Raw genomic sequence first — 20913 nt, forward strand, 5'->3', positions numbered from 1 at the left:
GGCCAGTATACCTCGAGAATTTCCAATCTCATCAAATTGTACAATCAAGTCATGAACTTGGGAGGAAATGATTGGGAGGAAGTGGAGAGGGTCTCCACCTTCAAGTTCCTGGGGACCACCATCTCCCAGGACCTCTCCTGGACTGCAAATATTACAACGGTAGTTAAAAAGTCACAGCAGAGACTGCACTTTTTAAGACTGCTCCGGAATAACAAACTGAAGGAGAATCTGCTGGTCACCTTCTACCGCTCCACCATTGAGAGCGTACTGGCATACTGCACCATAGTATGGTATGCTGGTTGCTCAAAATTATCGGCTGTCCACTACCTTCTCTGAAGGACATATCCAGCTCGCGTTGTCTAAACAGGGCCAGAAATATAATTAAGGACAGCACACACCCAGGATATGAACTGTTTGCTCTCCTGCCCTCTGGGAGACGCTTCAGGAGCCTAAGGGCCAGAACAAACCGACTTAAAAAGTTTCTTTCCCTGGGCTATAAGAACTGTGAATGGAAATACTTGACTTGATGTGACTCTCACTTTCGTTGCACTTTTTTTTAATATATACAGCATCTTAGGTGCAAAACTCATTTATTATTTATTAGTTTTTATTGTTTTTTATTGATATTGGTACTTGTGTTGGTTCCTATGTTTGTGCGATTGTTTTTGAAAGATTTGCACTGTCGCACTGTTTCAGATGTAGCACTTCTAATTTCATTGTACTGTTCGTACAATGACAATAAAGGCATATTATTATTATTATTATTAACAGCCATACAGGACAGAAGGAACCTCAGTTTAACATCTAAACTGCAAGACCCTACCTCCCCTGTACCAAAGTGATCATTGGACACCACAGGTTCAGTCACGGATACATAATATGGGAATAAGCCAGTAAAGTCCAATCAAAGATAGTCCGAGGGTCCCCGAAGAGGTAGATAGTTCAGGACTGCTCTCTGGTTGCGGTAGGATGGTTCAGTTGCCTGATAACAGCTGGGAAGAAACTGTACTTGAATCTGGAGCTGTGTGTTTTCACACTTCTATATCTTTTGCCCGATGGGGGAGGAATAAATTGAATGGAGGTTGGTTAATGTGATGGTCTCGGCTGCGTCCACAATTTGCTGCAATTTCTTACCGTCTTGGATGGAGCTGTTTCCAAACCAAGCTGTGATGCATCCCAATAAAATGCTTTCCACGGCACATCTGTACAGGTTGGTGACAGTTGTTGGGGACAGGCCGAACTTCCTAATCCTTCTTAGGAAGTAGAGGCATTGGTGTGCTTTCTTGGTCGTTACTTCTATATGGGCAGTCCAGGAGAAATTGTTGGTGATATTGACTCCGAGGAATTTGTTGTTTTTAGCCATCTCTACTTTGGCACCATTAATGCAAACTGGGGCTTCCAGAAGTCAATCACTACCTCCTTTGTCTACTATTATGTACCATTTGATATTGCTCCTCAGATCTCCTAAAAGGAGGCAATGCTAATGGACTTCAAGTACTTAAAAGTAGATAAATCACCAGGGCCTGGCCAGGTGCAACCAAGAGCATTCTGGGAAGCAAAGGAAGAGATTGCTCAAGCCCTGGCAGATATTTTTGGATCTTTCTTAGCCATTGGCAAGGTAACAGCAGACTGGACCACGAATAATGTTGTGCCTTTATTTTAGAAGGGCTAGAGGCCACATAAATACAGACGAGTGAGTTTTACAACACAGGTAGGGAAATCACTGGAAAATGATTTAGTTGCACTTGCAAGGGCAAAGACTAATGAGTAGTCAGCTGGGTTTTGTTTGCAGGAGATCATGGGTCCCGGATTTAATTTGAGTTTTTCTTGAGGAGTTAACCAAGGGAATGAACCATGGCCTAATTCTACTCCTATCACCTTTGATCTTATGATTCACAAGGCAGTGTGGTGGATGCTGTCTTCATGGATATTAACAAGGCCTTGGATAAGGGCATACGGAACGAGTTTTCAAAGGCAGTAGTACAGGCAGGTATAATTACAACATATAAGACATTTGAAAAGGTATACTGACAGTGAAGGTTTGGATAGAAAGAGGCCAAATGGTAATAAACAGATATCTTGGTCATCATGGACAAGTTGAGCTGAATTACCTGTTTCCGTGCTGTGATCTAATGATCGGTGTCCTCATTGTTACTAAATTGCATTTACTAACCTAACTCCAACAGCAGACTTGGAAGTTTTCTGCTGATCTAAGACAAACCATGTGCCTTTGATAAGGTTTATATTTAAAGTACCAAAATGTTGTGGAGAAAGGCAATATTTTCTTGTGCTTATGGACCCTTTTCTCCCACGTAAAGTATAAAGTTCACATCCCATCATTAGGTTCAGCCCAACATTTGGAGGTGAAAAGGCAAAATCAGAATGCAATTTCTTCAAATTTAAGGGATCATGAACTCAATCTCCAAATTTCACTACAGCAGAATAACTGAGATCTCATCAAGAAACTGAACCCTCAGATTTTACAGCTGTGACTACTAACCTTAATGTAAAATTAATTCATGTTTTCAGTCTGAAAATTCTTGATCTACTCCAAATTTAACTTTAATTAAAGAGTAAAATAAGTGTATTAACTGCTTCTCAAAAGTGCATGATATACAAATTTGAAATCTCCAAACCAATGTGCTGATCAAGCCACTCCAGCATGGTGTCACTTACAGCTTTTGGATTCATTTCAACAGCTGCAACAGACAAAATGGAACCATCATCACAAAGAACTTGAACAAAATATGACTTTTCATTACTACGTGCATTAGTAATGCTTCTGAAAGACTGTGCATTACTACCTGTTGCTGGGGTGATATTTCCTGAGAAAATACCCTATCATACCCATTAAATAAGTTGCTACCTGTTCGGTAGCCTACCTTAACAAAACTATTTTCTGTGGGGTGAACATGGACTTAATTTTTTCCTTGCCATTAAAGGTTTTATGGAACCGGATAGCTAAATTTAGAGTATTTCCGTAGACAAAAGGTTTTCCTACCCCATAACTGGGGTTCAATGCTTGCTGTTGGCACGTTTAGCAGCTGCCAGTGCAGACATACTCAAATACAGGGAGATCCAATTTCAAAGGTTGAATGTGGAAAGAGTGACAAGTTCACTACCGCGTTTTGCTTCAACTGACCAAGAGGAGTGCTCACTGCTCAGAAATAGAACTTTGTACAAGGATACATTATTTAAGTTATAAACTCCCAACACTCTAATTGGAAATAGAGAGCAAATGAATTTGCCTGCATTTCTTGTCTCATCAGTCCCAGGACAACCATAGCAACACTGTCATGAAACAAATTAACTCATCAAACCAGTGCAATCACTGACAACATAGAAACATAGAAAATAGGTGCAGGAGGAGGCCATTCTGCCCTTTGAGCCAGCACCCCCATTCATTGTGATCATGGCTGATCATCCACAATCAATAACCCGTGCCTGCTTTCTTCCCATATCCCTTGATTCCACGAGCCCTAGAGCTCTATATAACTCTCTCCTAAATCCATCCAGTGATTTGGCTTCCATTGCCCTCTGTGGCAGAGAATTCCATAAATTCACAACTCTCTGGGTGAAAAGGGTCCTTCTCACCTCAGTTTTAACAACGCGCAAATCAAACTATTTAAATTACGAGACAATGGGCTCCACTTTAAGTTTGGATCCATTTGATTTTCTAGTTTACTTTCTCTTTTACCTTATTCATAGCATCGACTGCAGGGTAATGCCAGTTAGGTACTTCCCAGAAAGTCTGCCATGTAGCCAGTATTCATCTGCATAGCATCACTCAATGGTTGCTCTCCAACCAGAGGCTTGAGCTCACCCAAGCTCAGAGACGCCACGAGAATGTTCAACAGTTGCTTCAATCCCAGAATCTTGCCCAGTCAGAAGTCCATTCCAGGTGGAGCCTCTTCACACATGCACACCTCAAGTTGGGTTATTTGCCGCAACTGATTCTCTCCTCCTTGCTTTTACTTAAAGTAACCACACACATAAAGTGACTCGGCAGCTACTCATAATGGGTCTAATTCATATTTAGAGGGTTCATCCAATCAAGGCTAATGCTAACACATTTGCTTTTTAGTACTTCAGTTACCCCCACCTCAGAGTTAAAGATGCTTTGGTAAAATATACACATGACTGCAAACAGATTAAAAAGCAGTGCCTCTGTTTAAAAGGAATATAGTTTGAACATTCCAAGCATTTGGGAGATTGTAGTGCAAATTACCTCATCAGCCGGCAGCGAGGCAAGTGGTTTTATGACTGTAGTGAGGGGAACCTGACATTGTTTTGCCATGTCTGAAGTGCAAGGTATATTGTACGTTGCACATCGAATAAAACGAGGACTTGCATTCCCTGCAAGACAACAAAATAAGTTTTATGCAACGATGCAATCAAAGTTTAAGGAGCTGTATCATTAGTAAACCTCCATTTGGTGCGCGCTTTTTCATTGATTTAACCAAAAAACAGAACTTAATTTACAGTATTTTTCAGTGCTTCATTTGTATGGAACATACAACATTTTTCTGCAAGGAAAAATCAGTGATCTAAAACATTCATGGGTTTAGTTTGAAAAGAGAAAACGATTGGCAAGAAATCACAACTGTGGACAAAATAACAATGCACACATTTAAATGCAAGTACACACCTCACAAGTATGTTTAATAATAGGTCAAACACCCCTAAAAACACATGTAAATTATGTATAACACTCAGTCAGTCTTTAGCTAGATTAATCAATTTAAATGAAAGAACATTCAGTTAAAAGCATATGTGGACTACAAATAAGAACAATTGTGAAATAAGAGTTTATAATTTACTAAGCATAATAAAATTTGGAGCTATGCAACAGGAAACAAGATGCTGCAATTGATTAAGAGATCGGTACAATCAGCTGCGTATGTTCAATGTGTGCTCTGCCATGCCAACGTAATGGGAAAAAAATTGCTCAGGCCCTGCATGTGGAAAATCCAGGATGCTGGAATTGAGGTGGCAGTTTTCTAGTTACTTTGCTGGCTTTAACCCCTTGAACTGTAAATTGAGATATGCAATTCTTGAATCATTGATCCTATTCATTTTAGTTTTTCAGAAGTCTCTATTACATCAATGTGAAAATCATCCAATACTTTTACAACCGAGATATTGACAGATGTGGGTACATCTTGAGCAGCCATAGAATCAGGTTATAAAGGCCCGCCGGCACAACTCATCTATGCCAACCAAGATGCCCAATCTAAGCTAGTACCATTTACCCAAGCCTGGTCCATATCTATGGCCTTTCCTAGCCTCAACTACTTAATTTGGCAGCTTTTTTCATATATCATGTGTGGAAAAAGTTGCTCCTTAGTTTCCTATTAAATCTTTCCCCTCTTTCGTGAAATAGATCAATATGATTTGCATATAAGCTTTGCTTCAAATCACAAATATGAAGGTGTTTTGCTGAACACATCAAGCTGAGCAAATTAAACCTACCTTGATCTTTTACCACAAAGTCAGTAGTCACGAGTGGTGGAACTTGTCCTCTTACACCAGTCGAAAATGGTTCAGATCCTCGATTCGACTTATCATCCTCAATTACTTGGATCTGTTACAGCACACAATACAATATTTTAGAGTCATTTATTAAAAGTTCAAGCGATCCATTATCGTTTGTACAGATGAATAGATGCACTATAAGCTGGTATAAAAGGATGAGCAGCCAATTCCACTATGTAACATTGACTAACCACCTTTGCTAACAGGCTTGTGAATGCGTGTGCTGCCTGAGCCCATAAATGGCCTGGATGCTGAGATAGCAAATCAACATTGGATCACAATTGCCTTTAGCACTCCTAACATGCCAAGAGTAAAGAAATCAGCCCAAATTCCCAATCCCAATCAATGTTCAGTGATAACTGTTCCAATGCAAAGGTGCACACGACTGAGCGTTCAACTGTGGTAGCCTCTCCACCCTGCTCACAGTGGAACAGTCTATTATCTCAATGAACCATTTGGACAGTGTAGCAAATAGGTTTTTGATGCCTGTGGAACAACACAAAAGCACTAAAGCACTAAAGTGCATATCTAAAGTGTGCAACACAGATGAATTGGAAGAAATTGGCAATGCTTGGAAAGGGCAGGGAAAGTAGAAAATCTTTTGCACATCGAATCTAGACTTGCATTACACCAAACATTTGCCAGTCAAAGATATCTCAGACTGGATTACTGAAGGGCCTCCAATTGGAGAAAAACTCATTCAGCACCTGGTTTTCACTGAAAAATTCCAAATAAGTACATTGATTTAATGCGGCCACTAAAATTAGTTATAAAAAGTCACAAAGGTACCAAAGTACCAATAGCTAAAGTCGCAGCTAGCTTTTTCAGTTAGCTTGATTTTGGAATGACATATAATGCCCATTCTAAAACTTCTCCAAACTTATTGTTACTATTAATTAAACACCAAGGATTCTGCAAAAATATCCCAAAAAAGAGACAAGAGGGTTTCCATCTCTTGCACAGGTTTCATAAAAATAATGAAAAATGTGGAGAAATTATATTGATAAAGTGTAATGGAGGGAAAAATAAAAACAGTATCTAGCTAATAAAGCTAGTTAGCGCTGGAAATTAAAATCCAGACCCAAAATGCTCACCATGTATGCAAGTTTAGATCCTGTTATTAAATATAAATTTGTATCTAATGCTAACCTATTAAAACATGACTGTAAGATCACAACATTAATGTGTTCAAGCACTAAATTCTCCACAAGTCATAAGCTAAAAGTTTTAGTAATCTATTAGAAAGATTTGCAGTATAAATATTTTCTTGGGCATACACTTTAACTGTCATTTACCTTTTAATTAAAATGTGGAATTACAAAATAGCACATATAAAGTGAAGGGGAACAACATTATGACCTTACAGCATGTAGCTCACAATTGCAGATCTATGAGCCTTTTGGAGTTTAAGCAGGGCAGTAATGCAGAAGGTAATAGCACGTACATACAAGCAGACTTACTGGACTAGGAATTGCATCTGGATCTATTCTATGCCTTGTTTTCTTTTGAGTTGGCAGTTCATTAAGTTGCTTAAAAAGGCACAAATGAGCAGCAAAACAGGAGAGAAACAAGAGTAACAATTGTTACTTCTACCTTCCTACACAAATGGTGCCATATCAGCAAGTCCTTTGATATACATCATTGCACATGCAAGTAGTGCTAATCAGTTAGACTAGCTATGTGAATACGTCAATACCAAATGCAAGACCTCTTAACTGCCTTAAAAGAGAATCAACATTTCAAGAAAATATTCTGGGAAAATAATTCCATCTGTAAGCATGTTAGCTCTTCAATTATGTGCTTTTCAATAATAATTCAGAAAATCTGCTAAAATTAAGTGCAATTAAAAAAAAACGATTGAAGCTTATATGGTGCAGTTTTAATGTTTCTTTCATTCATGCCAGTTTCCCAGACACAAAAATGAGGTGAGAAAGCTAAATACATTAGACTGACCGCATATGATTAAATGGTTAGTTATGAAAGGAAGATTGCAACATAGCAACCTCATTCATTTCCTGGGTAGGGAAATTTCGATAATTAAAATATCCTCACCAGAATTAACGCCAAATGGTGCAAAACACTGCAACTGCTTAAAGTAAAATAGTACCTCTTTTCCATCAGATCTATTTTTTCTATGGCAACCTATGCAAAAGTGTTGGGATACTGGCGGAATTCTCTTTTCAACCATTTCCTTTTCAATTATAAAAATTCACCTCTACTCGACTCTTACGCTTTTACTGATCTGAAAATATTTGTTTAAAAGTAGAAAGCTGAGAAAAATATTAAAAGCAGCGTATTACCCTAGAATTTAAACACTCCCTAAGAAAGATTCAAGGTCTTTGAATCATCTGCTTTCATAAATTCTGCAAACCCTCCATCCAAAGTCTTGAGGACAACAGTGCAAACAGATATAACATCATTCAAACTCGCCTATTCACAAAGGACCAATAATCTCCCCATCATTGCATTGGTTTCAAAACTAATTATCAAATTCTCAGTTCTACTACTCTTTCCAACGACTCTTCCAAGCATTATCACCAATTAACTCACATGCTTCATGTCCACTTCGACTACTTAAAAGCTCAGCCTGAAAAGTTAACTTTTGGTCTTCAGGTGCCTTACAGGTACCAAAATATTCAATATTGGCAGAGTATTTCTAGCACTTTTGGAATTAGATTTTTAGCATCTGCAGCGATTTGGAATGCTGCTCTTTTTACCCTGAATATAATTGTGAACAGCTTTATACATCTTGGATTGTTTTCAGACATATTGAGAGCTGACAAAACAGCCTGATTTGGGTATCTAAATTCATGTAGTCAGCAACAGCTCAACTGTTAAAATTCTTTTTGAATACGTTAAAATTAAATGTATAATACCACACCATGGATGCTAGGTATTCAACTAACAGATGTAGTAAAATCTACATTGTTAATTAAACATCACCTGATATATCAGGAATAAATCAGCCCTGTAATGGTGCCACAATGGATTACAAGTTTAAAACACCTTATAGCAAGGTTGTTTATTACTTTGCCTCAATACCTATCTTGGCGTTTCAGGTCCAATCCTGCTGCCTTGCCTAACAGCCTCCATCTACTGCTCACTCTTTCTACATCTCAATCTTTCTACATCTCATGCTCTCTGTAGAAATCAACAGACTGAAATACATGACAAGATGAGGAGTACCAACACCAGGTTCACTAGTTGCAACAGCATACTAAATCTTAACGTCTTGGTGGAAAGCAAACTGGAAGCAAAGATATTGATACCAGATCAGGAATGAACTAGTTTGTCCCACAAGAGTAAGACCACCAGAATTCAAAACTATTCTGAAGAAAATTGGATCCATCAAGTAACACAATTTGCTAGTGCAGGAATTGCTATTACTAGACACAGCTTGTGCTGTGACACAAGCTGGTTACATACATGTGAAATATTGAGACTATTAAAAAAATACCGACTTGTGAACACAGGTTCAAGCACATTGAAAAAATATTAGGAGGGGGGGAGGGGTTTACATTCAAATTTCCAACACACCCATGCAAGTGAATCCTTTTCAACCAATTTAGAGTAGAAAGTGAGAAAATTTACTGAGCAGTTCCACAAACATTAGAACACAACAGGGTGAATAACAAAACAAATCTGTTTGCTTACAGGGCTAGGAATGCTGTCTGGGTCCAATCGTTTCTGAGGTGGAGGTTGACTGCTGTAATTTGGTGCTCCAGTGGAAGGTGCGGCATAATTTGGTTGGGGCGCCCTCATTTGCCCAAAAGAACCTAGAACATCACATCAAGGTAAGTAGCAGACTTGCAAGTCATTACAGAACTCGACTATCCATTCTTGCAGCTACAATTTGCTTTTGCGCAAATTCAAAGACAAATTGGATAGTCACCCTTATAAAATAGGCTAAGCAGAATGCATATCAAATACAAAGTACACAGCAAGGTGGGCATCTGGAACATCTAGACAGCATCAGTTTTTCAACAAAAAAAATCATTCGTGTCCCACTTCAGAGCATCTTCCCCAGAATTGTGAAATGTATCTATCCAATTCCTCGTTATAATGTATGACTGGATTGGTCCCACTACCCTTTTTTGCAGCACGTTCAAAATCTTGTTTGGAAAATAATATTCAATTGCTCAACTTTCCTTTCTGCCTTTACTTAGAACTCATATTTGAAAGTGGGACTCATGTGGGTGGAAACAGAAATATTTTAATTTCTGGGCTGTACAGTTCTGAAAATCATTCTGTTCAACACAATGCTAACAGATATGTAGCAAAGATATCGATCAGAGAAAACTTTGTTCTATGTACTGCATAAAAGCTTACCATTCTGTTGTGGTACAAATCCCTGATTAGGTGCTGGATGCATTTGAAAGCCCTGAGTGGGAGCACCAGGGATTGCCCCTGGCATACCAGGCTGAGGGCCCAAAGATCTGTGATTAGGCTGGGGTGGATAAGGTCCGGGTGGCGGCTGTCCTGGCAGAGGTTGTCCATGCATCGTAGGAGGTCTTTGCATTCCAGCTGAAGGAGGATGATTCACACCCATAAGACCTATAGATGTGGGAGGAGACGAGAAGGTTGACACTGGGGAGGTTTGCCCAGGGAAAGGCTGCTGAGGAAGGCTATTATCTTGCGGTGTGCTTGAGGGAACATTCTGAAGCGGTGCAGAATACGCTGCTGGGCCCACAGGCGGCAAACTAGTTGCAGTAGGTGGACGAGAAGCAGGAGGGCCTGAAAACAGAATATATTTACAGTCGTAAAGATTCTCACAGAAACAAAAATAAAAACAGCCATCAAGTTGATATAGTTTACAAATGAGGCAGAAAGAAAAATAATATAAATTTCATAACCAATTTCAGGCATTTGCACCTTGCCCTCATTATTAACCAGGCACCAAATGCTTGCGATATGAACATTTGTGATTTAAAAGGGGGAAAAGTGCAGCACAAATTGTCTTGTATATTAATTAAGCGGGATTACTTCCTGAAAGTGTATGGACAATTTAGAAATGTAATCAGAATTGTAAGGAACTCCATTAATTGAGAGGGACAAAGCACCCCCCCCCCCCATCAATTCCTAAATTGCCCAGTAAATTCTATGATGTTCTTAAAAATATTAGGAATGCTGTTCTCAGAATGGCAAATGATTGTACTATGATGCACACAACTATTTCACAACTTCAACTGTATAAAATCATTTTAACTTTACCTACCATAACCTTGGCTGACAGGCGATGCACTGTTGCTGGAAACTCCAGTGATCTGCATGTGGGCCATCTGGTTTGGTAACTGTTGAGCATGACTGAGTGGGGGCGCATACTGTTGATATGGCATCGGTTGACCAGCAGAATGAAGTGTATTACCAGGCATGTATTGCTGAGACAGTGGAAGCCTACAAAAAGATTTCAACAGTTAATTTGTATGTTTTTAACTGCAGAGCCAGAGTATGAACTGGGATGAAACACAGTTTGAACTGGTTAAACAGTTACTCTGAAGGCAGGCAAATTTACCTCTTTGTCTGGGTTGAGTGCATAAATGCCAACATTCAGCATTATCACTCGAAGCTTCAAACTTACTGTATGATGTTTGCCAACCATTTCTCAACAGTGTTCCAATGCTGGCCTCCGCAAGGACTTCAGCAGTGCATGAAACAGGTGCAATTACCCAGCAGATTACAACACATAAACTCCCCATTAAAATCATGGCACATTAAGGCTATTGCAGGAACAACCTATTCATTCGAATAGGGCAAAACTGATGGAAAGGGATCTAACAGTTACATCATTTCAAGAACAATAGCCAGGTTCATTTCAAAGTTTTTAATTCAATGTTACTATTCTAAATACTTTAAATGTTTACTGCGAAATTCTAGCAGATACCTTGTCCAAATGGCCTCGTACAACTGTCAGAAAATTTAGGGCTTGAATATAACTCATGGTCAACTAAAGTTCCAAACTTCCTGTCATGTCCACCCTGTTGTCATTCCAACTCATGATACAAACGTGGCGTATCAAGCTGTGTTTTCAAGCTGCACAGCAGAAGATTCTGTCTGGTCAACCTGCATCAGCTTAGATGTGCTGCAGAATAAGAAACTTAATTTATTTCAGCGAGGAACCACTGAGGGAGGCGTGGGTTGGGAGTCAGAACATGAGTTGTAAGTAAATAACATTTATTAAATTAACTGTGTGTATCTCAGTGGTTCTTAGCATTTTCATTTTTAAAAGTTATTAATAGTATAATTTTTCACATTTCAATTTTGAGATCATTTGAATGGCAGAAACATTAGCAAGCATTCAAACTCAGTTTTAACAATCAGTAAACCAGGATACGTGGTTTAACCAAATTCATTTCTATGAACAGGACATGTTATTTATATTTGATGGGAGATGAAGTTGGTAGCTGACCTTGTGACCAAGTTGCTTATAGAAGATACATTTCAAGTGCCGAGTACTCAGAAGCAAACTTCATGACAAATTTGCAAACCTTAAATGAGCTGCTGAATTGTTTCCCACCTCTTTTTTGGCATATCTCTCGACAGTCCTCCAAGGCAGCTAATCTTATCCCATAGTGGTTACATTAAGATTGGCATATTTTTGTCAATTAAAAAAATCACTTTACTGTAAATAGAAGTCATGGCAACTAAAGACCACAGAAGCATCAAGTTCAGATACCCTGCAGCAGCTTGTCATGTGCTGATTTGAGTATCAAAGCATGCAGCATCTAAAGTGCATTCCATTGTTGGCCCAATGTTAAGCCAATTTTATAAATAAAGCATTAAAAACCAGCCATCTGCAGCTGCTTTCATTTGAAATGCTTTAGCAAACATCTGAAGTGGATCTTCATGACAAGAAAGTGACAGCACGGTGGCGCAGCGGCAGAGTTGTTGCCTTACAGCATTTGCAGTGCCATAGAACTGGCTTCGATCCTGACTACGGGAGCTGTCTGTCCAGAATTTGTACATTCTCCCCGTCACCACATGGATTTTCTCCGAGATCTTCGGTTCCCCCCCCCACTCCAAAGACATACAGGTAATTAGGTTAAATTGGCTTGGTGCAAGTGTAAAATTTTCCTTAGCGCGTGTAGGATAGTGTTAATGTGCAGGGATCGCTGGTCGGTGCAGACTTGGTGGGTCGATGGGCCTGTTTCCGTGCTGTATCTAAACCAAACTAAAAGTGTGCTGAATTGTTTGGCATGGGCTGGATGATGAGATGTGTTACACCCAAAAATCTATGCACATTACATGAAGAATGTTGCATCCTTGGTTCAACATAATGCTGCATATTTTTATATAAAGAACATGAGGTTATATTTTTACTCTGTATAATAAAGTTTCTAAAGCACCCATTTGTGTAACAACTTTCAGTGGATCAATTTACATTTAAGGTAGTAGAAGCAGTAGAAAAATGCTTTAAAATGTTTAAACTGAATAAAAACAAACAACTGCCTTTCAAGTGAATACAAGGTTGTTAATTTTTAGAAAAAGCAGGAAGGGTTGGGAACTGTTTGTTTTAACATTTGGCTAATATTGATTGATGTGATATGGATGTACAAATATTGTAGATGTGAATAAGCCAACTTCTAAAAAGCTGCCACCCTTTAAGGTATTTCTCTAGTGAATAACAGCTTCGTACAACTGTACCAATCTAGGCCACAAAAAAACAATGAAGAGTCAGCCACTTCACTGTGGATCTGAAGTTACATTAACAAAAATGGTAAGAAATATAATTCTTCATTCTTAAAGGGTCTTTGAGACCTTTTATTTGAGAATCCAGGAACATTACAATCACCATTGTTGAATTAGGCTTTTTATTCCAGATTTATTTTCCACTGTGATGTAACATCCTAATGAGGTCGCAGAATGCACAGCAAATGTTAATAATGAAAGCAACAATCTTATCAATATTTAATAATAGTTTCAGTGAGTAGAAGGAGGAAGTTACTGAAGGAACTGAGCATGTGGGATTAAACATACTACTTGTGCAGAAGAAGCACCAGCATGGACTGAAGGAATCAAATATCTAGCATTGTGCTGGCATTCATACATTTCATATTTTCCAATAAATTCTTCATTTAAATACTCTTTGCCAATAAGCAATAGGCATAATGCTCTCAATCCTAGTTATCCTACTGCTACCTACAGTTCTGTGTACTTAAGGTTGGTTCTTGGCCTTAAATACATGTATAAATTAATTTACTGATATCATTGAATAAATCCACTGGGCCGATTTGACACTATTTGCTGATCTATTGAGTCTTTGATTAGACAGCAGAACCTTGCGATTTCATAACCATCTCTGCTTGTAACTTAATGAAAGTTGTTTGTAAACTAATACCATGTCCTTTTAGGAATTTTAATATTTTAATGTGTTTATTAATGAATGTTAATGCTATTGGAATATTAGAGAGCATATTTTTCCTAATTTGATTAGTGCATTGGGTTTAAAGGAGAGGCCCTTAAGGGTTTAGCATATTTTGTATTTGCATAAAATCCATGGCTCTATCCTTCAAGGATTAAGAGGACCAGATGTACATAAATTTCTTCGACTCAAAATTCTGCTTAGAAATTAAAAGCAACATTTTTCAACAGACTTAAGATTTGCAGCAGGTTACATTTGTAATGGTCTCACCTTATACAGAATTTTTAAACCTATTATGTGCAATCAAACAGGGATCAGGAATGCATTTAACTAAAAATAAATCAACACTCAAGGTGCCTGCACTGTAAAAGCAGTTGAATGGCCTTCACGTGAAAATTGTCATGAGAAACCAAGAACCTTTCAAAATGAATGAGTTCACTGAAACTGACCAGTTCACAAACTATGGGGAAGAGGAGGGAGATGGGGCACTTACCAAGTGTTTTGCATTTCATAAAATCATGTTACGGGTCTGTTCACATTTTGTAAATTGATGTTTGGCAAAGCTGAAGAAAGATCCTCCTAACTCTTGTCTCAATGTATTTCAGTCTATCCACTAATCTATCGGCCTACGAGTTATAAACTTCAACAAACCTTTGCATCTGCTCGGGTGCTGCAGGACCGTTGTGTACATCTCCCTGCCCATACTGATTATATATTGGCTGCTGTGCAGTTGTTGAGGGAGGAATGGAGGTTGGGTGTGGAGCTGATCCTGGTACTGGCCTCAAAGGTCCTATAAGAAACAATGACAGAATTTTAATTAATACAAAGAACCATAAATGCATCTATTTAATTCTGAGATGACATTATTTAAAAAATCAAGAGGTTTAACATTCCTTTCAAAGTAGAACAAAAATTAGAAATTAGTAAACTGATGAACACTGGAAACTCTAGAATTTATTTTTTGAACAAGTATGGCATGGTTCCAAATTCAAATAAACCAGGTATTTGTAAAGAATTGACAATTATGGTATAGCTATCATTTAAAACAAAAAAGCTTAAAATTAGTTACAATTTGGGTCAATTTATCCAGAGCTGTTTGCTTTTGCTAGAAAAATATAACTGAATTTCTTGACAGAAAACGGGACATGAAGGTGGACTGAATCATTGCTGAAATTGTCTTTCCCCAGCAGGGATTTTGTATTCATTGGTCACGTGAAATACCACCACGAGATACTGGTGTATCCCCGAGGGTGCTTGTGGCAATAAAAACAGTTGTCGGGAGAACTACATACAACAAAAGCACTTTGAAAAAGGCTTCACGTCCCAAATTGTGCCAACTTATTAAAAACGAAAGATGAACATTATGTGAAAATTCTAACTTGAACATAATTAAAAATTCTAACCCACCAGACTTAAAATAGAAAATGGTCACATCCAATTCACCTTTTGCACCTTAAAACATCCTTTCTGTCAGCATTGCAGCTGGGTATGGCAACTGGTCTACCCAAAGCTACAAGAAATTGCAGAGTTGTGGATGCCGCCCAGTCCACAATGCAAAACTAGTTTATTCTCCCAATCTGCATCATTACAACCCTTGCACTTTTATTTAATCTACATTTTTCAGTTGCTGCCACCCTATATTCTTCACTGTTTCATTTCTCTTTTGCACCAGAGATCACAAGACTTATGGAATGATTAGCCTGGACAACATACAAATCAAATACTATATCTCAATACACGCTAAAATAACAGCTGTTTTAAACTTTCGAATAAGGTCTTGCAGCCAATTCATTTTAATGGGAACTCTAAACCCAAGGGTAAGAAAAGGAAAATTACATATTTTTAAACTTGCTTGCACAAGGGCATAATTGCTAAAGTGCATTTGCCAAATGATCTTTTCATTCTTCAAAATATAATCATTTATTTTGTTCATTATAGGAAATGCAAAATCACGACTGCTGCAACACGTATCAAAGCTGAAGCTGTGACCGTCATCAGTTAATGTTTCCCTTGGAGAGTTGCGAGTAAACGTGTTCTTATCAGCAAGATTCCTTTTCTGGCTAGAACACAGCAAAAATCACTGTGTAGTGGAGAGAATCTGACATTGCAAGACCAGCCCAGAAGGCAAATGCAAATGCTGACTTATGGGCAACATACAATAGATGCCTTGTGTTGTCACAAGTATGGAAAATTAAATTCAGTTAAAAATTCCACAACTGTAGCCCATTGAAACGCTCTAAACAAAGGGTTGATGGAAAGTTGCTTAATGTGAGATAGCAGGATGAAAATTTAATGGCATTACAGAAATAAAAAAACTCTTGCATTAGAAGGCAAAACATCAAATCTTCATTTAACTTAATTAAAAATTTAGCAATTAATAAAATGACAAATTAAAAATTATCAGGGCTCAATTTTAAGTCATAGATTTCTACAAAATGAAATTTTGCAACCAATACAAAGATTTATGAAGAGCGAATTTAAGATGCAAAATAATTTCAAACACAATCATGCTCTGTAGGGTAGTAATTGGTTATGGGATTGGGAAAAACGAGAAATTACTGCTCATCTTCAATTCTTCCTAAATCAAGTAGTTTTCAGAGGGATTTGTTAAGTGAGATTCTGGAATGACCTGCAGACTAAAGGGAAGATTAATGATAAGCAGACTAAAAGGCGGCAGGGTGGCACAGTGGTAGAGTTGCTGCCTTATAACACTTGCAGCGCCAGAGACACTAGTTCGATCCCGACTACAGGTGCTGTCTGTACGGAGTTTGTACGTTCTCCCCGTGACCACGCGTGTTTTCTCCGAGATCTTCGGTTTCTTCCCACACTCCAAAGACGTACAGGTTTGTAGGTTAATTGGCTTGGTGTAAGTGTAAATTGTCTCTAGTGTGTGCAGGATAGTGTTAATTTGCAGGGATCGCTGGTCGGTGCGGACTCGGTGGGCCGAAGGTCCTGTTTCCAGGCTGTATCTCTAAACTAAACAATGAAGATGACATTTCCAAGTTGAAGGACATTAGAAGGATTTTTAAGCAACATTCTGTAAATTTATGACAACTATTACTGACAACAGGTCTTCTTTAATTGCAGATTTATACAATTACCCAAATTTAATTAATTGAAGGTTCCCGACCCAAAATATCACTTGTCCATTCCCCCCCGCAGGTGCTCCTGATCAGCTGAGTTCCTCCAGCACATTGGGTTTTGATCAAGATTCCAGCATCTGCGGTTCCGTGTCAACATGGTCCGGGACTCTGGATTCTAGCCTAGTGACCTAACTTACTATCCTACCAAACCAATGTGGAGGAAAGTACAACCACAAGATTTAACCACATGCCAAAAGCTAATAAACAAACATGAATTTAATGGCCTCAGATTCTCACAATTCCTCCTCAAGAAGGGAAGTGTCAAAGCAACAGAATAATAAAATGCTCTGCATGCACAGTTGTGGTATTAACAGTGCCTACAAAGTAAATAGTGTTGGCAAGTTGAGGTAGAGAAGTGCACCACAGCAATCTTAACATAATTACGGATGTTATTTCATTTTTAGACTGTCCACTGCTTAAAAATGGCATCATTTCTTTAGAGACAATCCTTTCAAAATCTACCTTAATGCATCATTAACAAACGGATTGCTTTCTGCCAGACTACAGATAATAAAATAATATAAAGCACCATTAAGAGACCTCCCCTCTTCGTCTTCTATTCAATTTTAAAGTAAACTAATTTTTACTTGTACATGAAACTACACTAGCATAAACCATGGGATTAGATAGAGATTACACTTTGGCTAAAAAAGAATCTACATAGCAGAACCCATTTTATTTCCGATATTAAAGATACAAAGAACAGCAGCTGGAGATATTTAGGTATAATTTAAAGCAATCCCAAAGAAATTAAGTGAGAACATTTGACAACCGAGGAATGGTGGATAAACGTAGAACAAGGAAAACCAGAAACAATTTTTTTTTCAATAAGCATAAACTAACAGATAAAAATCATCCTGTGCTAATTTTCCCCCATCACTCTTGAACGTGGGTATATTTTACATCAATTTGCCAAACCCAAGTGGTGAGGAGTGTAGAATGCCTGCCAGAAAGGACCATTTTAGAGATGCATTTTAAATAGTAAAAATGCATTTGTCTGCAGTTTAATATGGTTTCTGCAAATAGCACCCGACTCCTTTCCAAGTCAGTTTATCTTTTTGTCAGTTTGGCACATTATCTTTAAGTTGAATCTCAAAAAACAGTATTTCATACTCAGTTTGCATCTTATCTTGATGGCAGTAGGTTAAAACCAAATTTCAAATGAATTATTTCAACAACCTGAAACGTGGCCCACATAGATTCTTTAAACAAATTTAAGTAAAATGCTGGTTTAAGCCTGCAAAAACTGAAACATATTTCTGCAAAGTTGCACAACTTGATAAAATATGTTTTTCCATAGTGTCTTCAATTTGCCTGATACTCAAATACTCACTGTGGATCAAGAAAGCAGATGAAACAAATACATCTTCAAAAGAATGTATTCATATTTGAAAGCAGTGAATATCAACATCTTAGAAATCCAAGGAAATTGTTCAATATACAATTACATAAAGAAAGGTTTTGCATCTGCTCAACATTGCATCAATTACATTTTGTGTTATTTGATGACATACCTTGCGGCACAGCAGTTTGTTGGTAGCCTTGGACGGGTCCATTGTATGGTCCATATTGAGGGGGCGGGACACCGGTCATGTGCTGGTTGTCATAAGCCAACTGCTGCTGGTACCCTTGGTAGCCAGGCTGGGGCACTCCATAAGATGCCATGTGACCCTGCTGATTCATCTTTATTTGACAAAGTTCATCCCCAAACTGATGTTACCTGAAATTAGTATAGAAAGAAGATTTATTCAGTCATAAAATTTCTCTTTCCATTCTACTGACTACTTTTCTTTAAAGGAAATGTGCAAGTTCACCTTGCAAGGTTCCCAATTTTTGCATGGACAAATTAGTGAACCGTTCTGATTGCACACAGGCTTTGGCAATGACTGTCAATGCAGTTATCACCAGCAGCTTTACACCAATTCAAAACCGTGTACCACAATGGCATTACCAGTTCCCCAGTCAGACAATCTGAAAAAGGGTCTCGAACCGAAACATCACCCATTCCTTCTCTCCAGAGATGCTGCCTGTCCCACTGAGTTACCCCAGCTTTTTGTGTCTATCTTCGGTTTAAACCAGCATATGCAGTTCCTTCCGACACAGACTCTACGCAAGTTAGATAATGAGGCGTCAAGTAGCAGCTTGGTATTTAAAATGACAGGGCCCTTCTGGAAATGGCTGTATTGCTGTATTGTATTATCTTTGTCAGTGAAATCACACTACAAAAGCAATCTCTGGAACAGCATTAAACAGCTTAAATGAACATTAGAGTATAAGATAAACTTTCAATCAGCTTGAATGTATTTGAAAATCAAAACTTCAGGCATTGAAATTTAAAACAAAAACACAAAATTCTAGAAGTGCTCAGCAAGTGGGGAAGAAAATCAATGCTTCAGATTGAAATAGCTTCATCAGAGTTGAAAATGAGACAAAGGAATATATATCACGTATTTGTCAGTTCTAAATCCATCTGGATTTCTTTCTTGATCCCCTTTCAAGAGCACTTCCTTTGCCATCAGCCTATGGACTGCCCTACCATTTTGTACGATGTGGACTTGCAACAGCTATCCAACAAGGAAGTAGAGAAAGCATTCAACTATGAACACAATGGTAACTTTTCATATTCTAATGGTATTGAAGAATCATTATGGCAATATTATTGCTGTTAAAAGACAAAGCAATATATTTTGCATGATTATTACTCGTATTTGATACCAATCAGATGTGGACTTTGGTAATTGTCTGCAATCCTAGCATGTGTCAGTGGAAATGAGTAATTTGTCAACAGGCTGCAGAGGGCACAAGCATATAAACCTGTGGCTGGCATTACATCACATCCTGAGGTATTTAATACACTGAAACATGCTGCACAACAGAACCAAAACTGAGTGGTAGTGAAATGTTAGTGACTAGCTGATTCAACTTTTATTGCTCGACTGCTGCTTCAACATTATTCTCATACAATAGTACCAAAATGTAAGAAAACCCCAGATTATATTTTGCAGAATATTCAGTAATCAGCCTTGAGACGCTGAAAATAATTTGGTCGTATTTCCAAAATTAGGTTGCTTTCCGTATAAACCTGCTCACGAAGTATCAAAACTCAGTAGTAGTCTTTTAGTTCAGCCGTTAAGGCTCTGGTAGGGTGTTATCCAGATAATTCAATCCCCATGAGTTCAACCATCTTTCATAAACCACATTTAAACATTTCTGAATTCTCGAACAGCATATGATGTCCAAGTTTGAACTTGTAGCTCATCAAATGTCACAAAATAAAGAAAGAACACACATTAGGAACTCATCACATCTCGGACATAAAAGCTCAATTAACGAAGGATAATCAGACAGAACAGAGATTTAGCTGATTCTCCACAGATTTGGAATAATACTGGTAAAGTGACATAACAACAGATGATCAATGGTTTGGTCAGGGACAGATTTTCTTAGACATGAAAAGACTGACAATTCCAGGCCTTACAGCCTTTGATGCATACAGCCCATGTTGGCACTTGTAAAGAAATGTGGATAATGAATGTACTAGATGCCTGCACCAAACAAATGGAGATGTCAGAGTCTGCAAGACGAGGAGTGATAAGTAGAACAAGCCCACAACGATTTGAAAGCAAACACAAAATTTAAAATCAAGGCACTTTTTAAACTAAAGCTATTGTAGGTTATTGTACACAGAGGTAATAGATGAGCCTAAATATATGGAGACCACTTGGCACCTGGATTTATTGGAAGCTATCCAAAGCTCAATCTTACACATGCTCAATATCTGCACATTCGTACCTTAAAATGTAAGCTTACAGGCAATAACACAAGATAACCAACTGGTTCAAAGTACTTCAGATTTATGCAATCCCCATTAAAATT

General features: G+C 38.2%; 1 protein-coding gene across 2 annotated transcripts in view; it reads right to left on the reverse strand.

Annotated features, from left to right (window-relative positions):
• The window catches only part of LOC144610112 (protein transport protein Sec24C-like), a 54588-nt gene that overhangs the window by 22380 nt on the left and 11295 nt on the right, over positions 1-20913 (reverse strand). Inside the window, exons 2-9 of one of the 2 annotated variants that reach the window (XM_078428673.1) lie at positions 18552-18757; positions 14546-14684; positions 10751-10929; positions 9865-10269; positions 9190-9311; positions 6996-7064; positions 5473-5584; positions 4229-4356 (exon numbers count right to left, since the gene is read on the reverse strand). In XM_078428673.1, the coding sequence (XP_078284799.1) occupies positions 4229-4356; positions 5473-5584; positions 6996-7064; positions 9190-9311; positions 9865-10269; positions 10751-10929; positions 14546-14684; positions 18552-18720 (1323 nt within the window). In that variant the 5' untranslated portion in view covers positions 18721-18757. The remainder of the gene's footprint in view (positions 1-4228; positions 4357-5472; positions 5585-6995; positions 7065-9189; positions 9312-9864; positions 10270-10750; positions 10930-14545; positions 14685-18551; positions 18758-20913) is intronic. The other variant, XM_078428674.1, reaches the window with a different exon arrangement.

This window comes from Rhinoraja longicauda, chromosome 35, assembly GCF_053455715.1.
Source record: "Rhinoraja longicauda isolate Sanriku21f chromosome 35, sRhiLon1.1, whole genome shotgun sequence".
Taxonomy (NCBI): domain Eukaryota; kingdom Metazoa; phylum Chordata; class Chondrichthyes; order Rajiformes; family Arhynchobatidae; genus Rhinoraja; species Rhinoraja longicauda.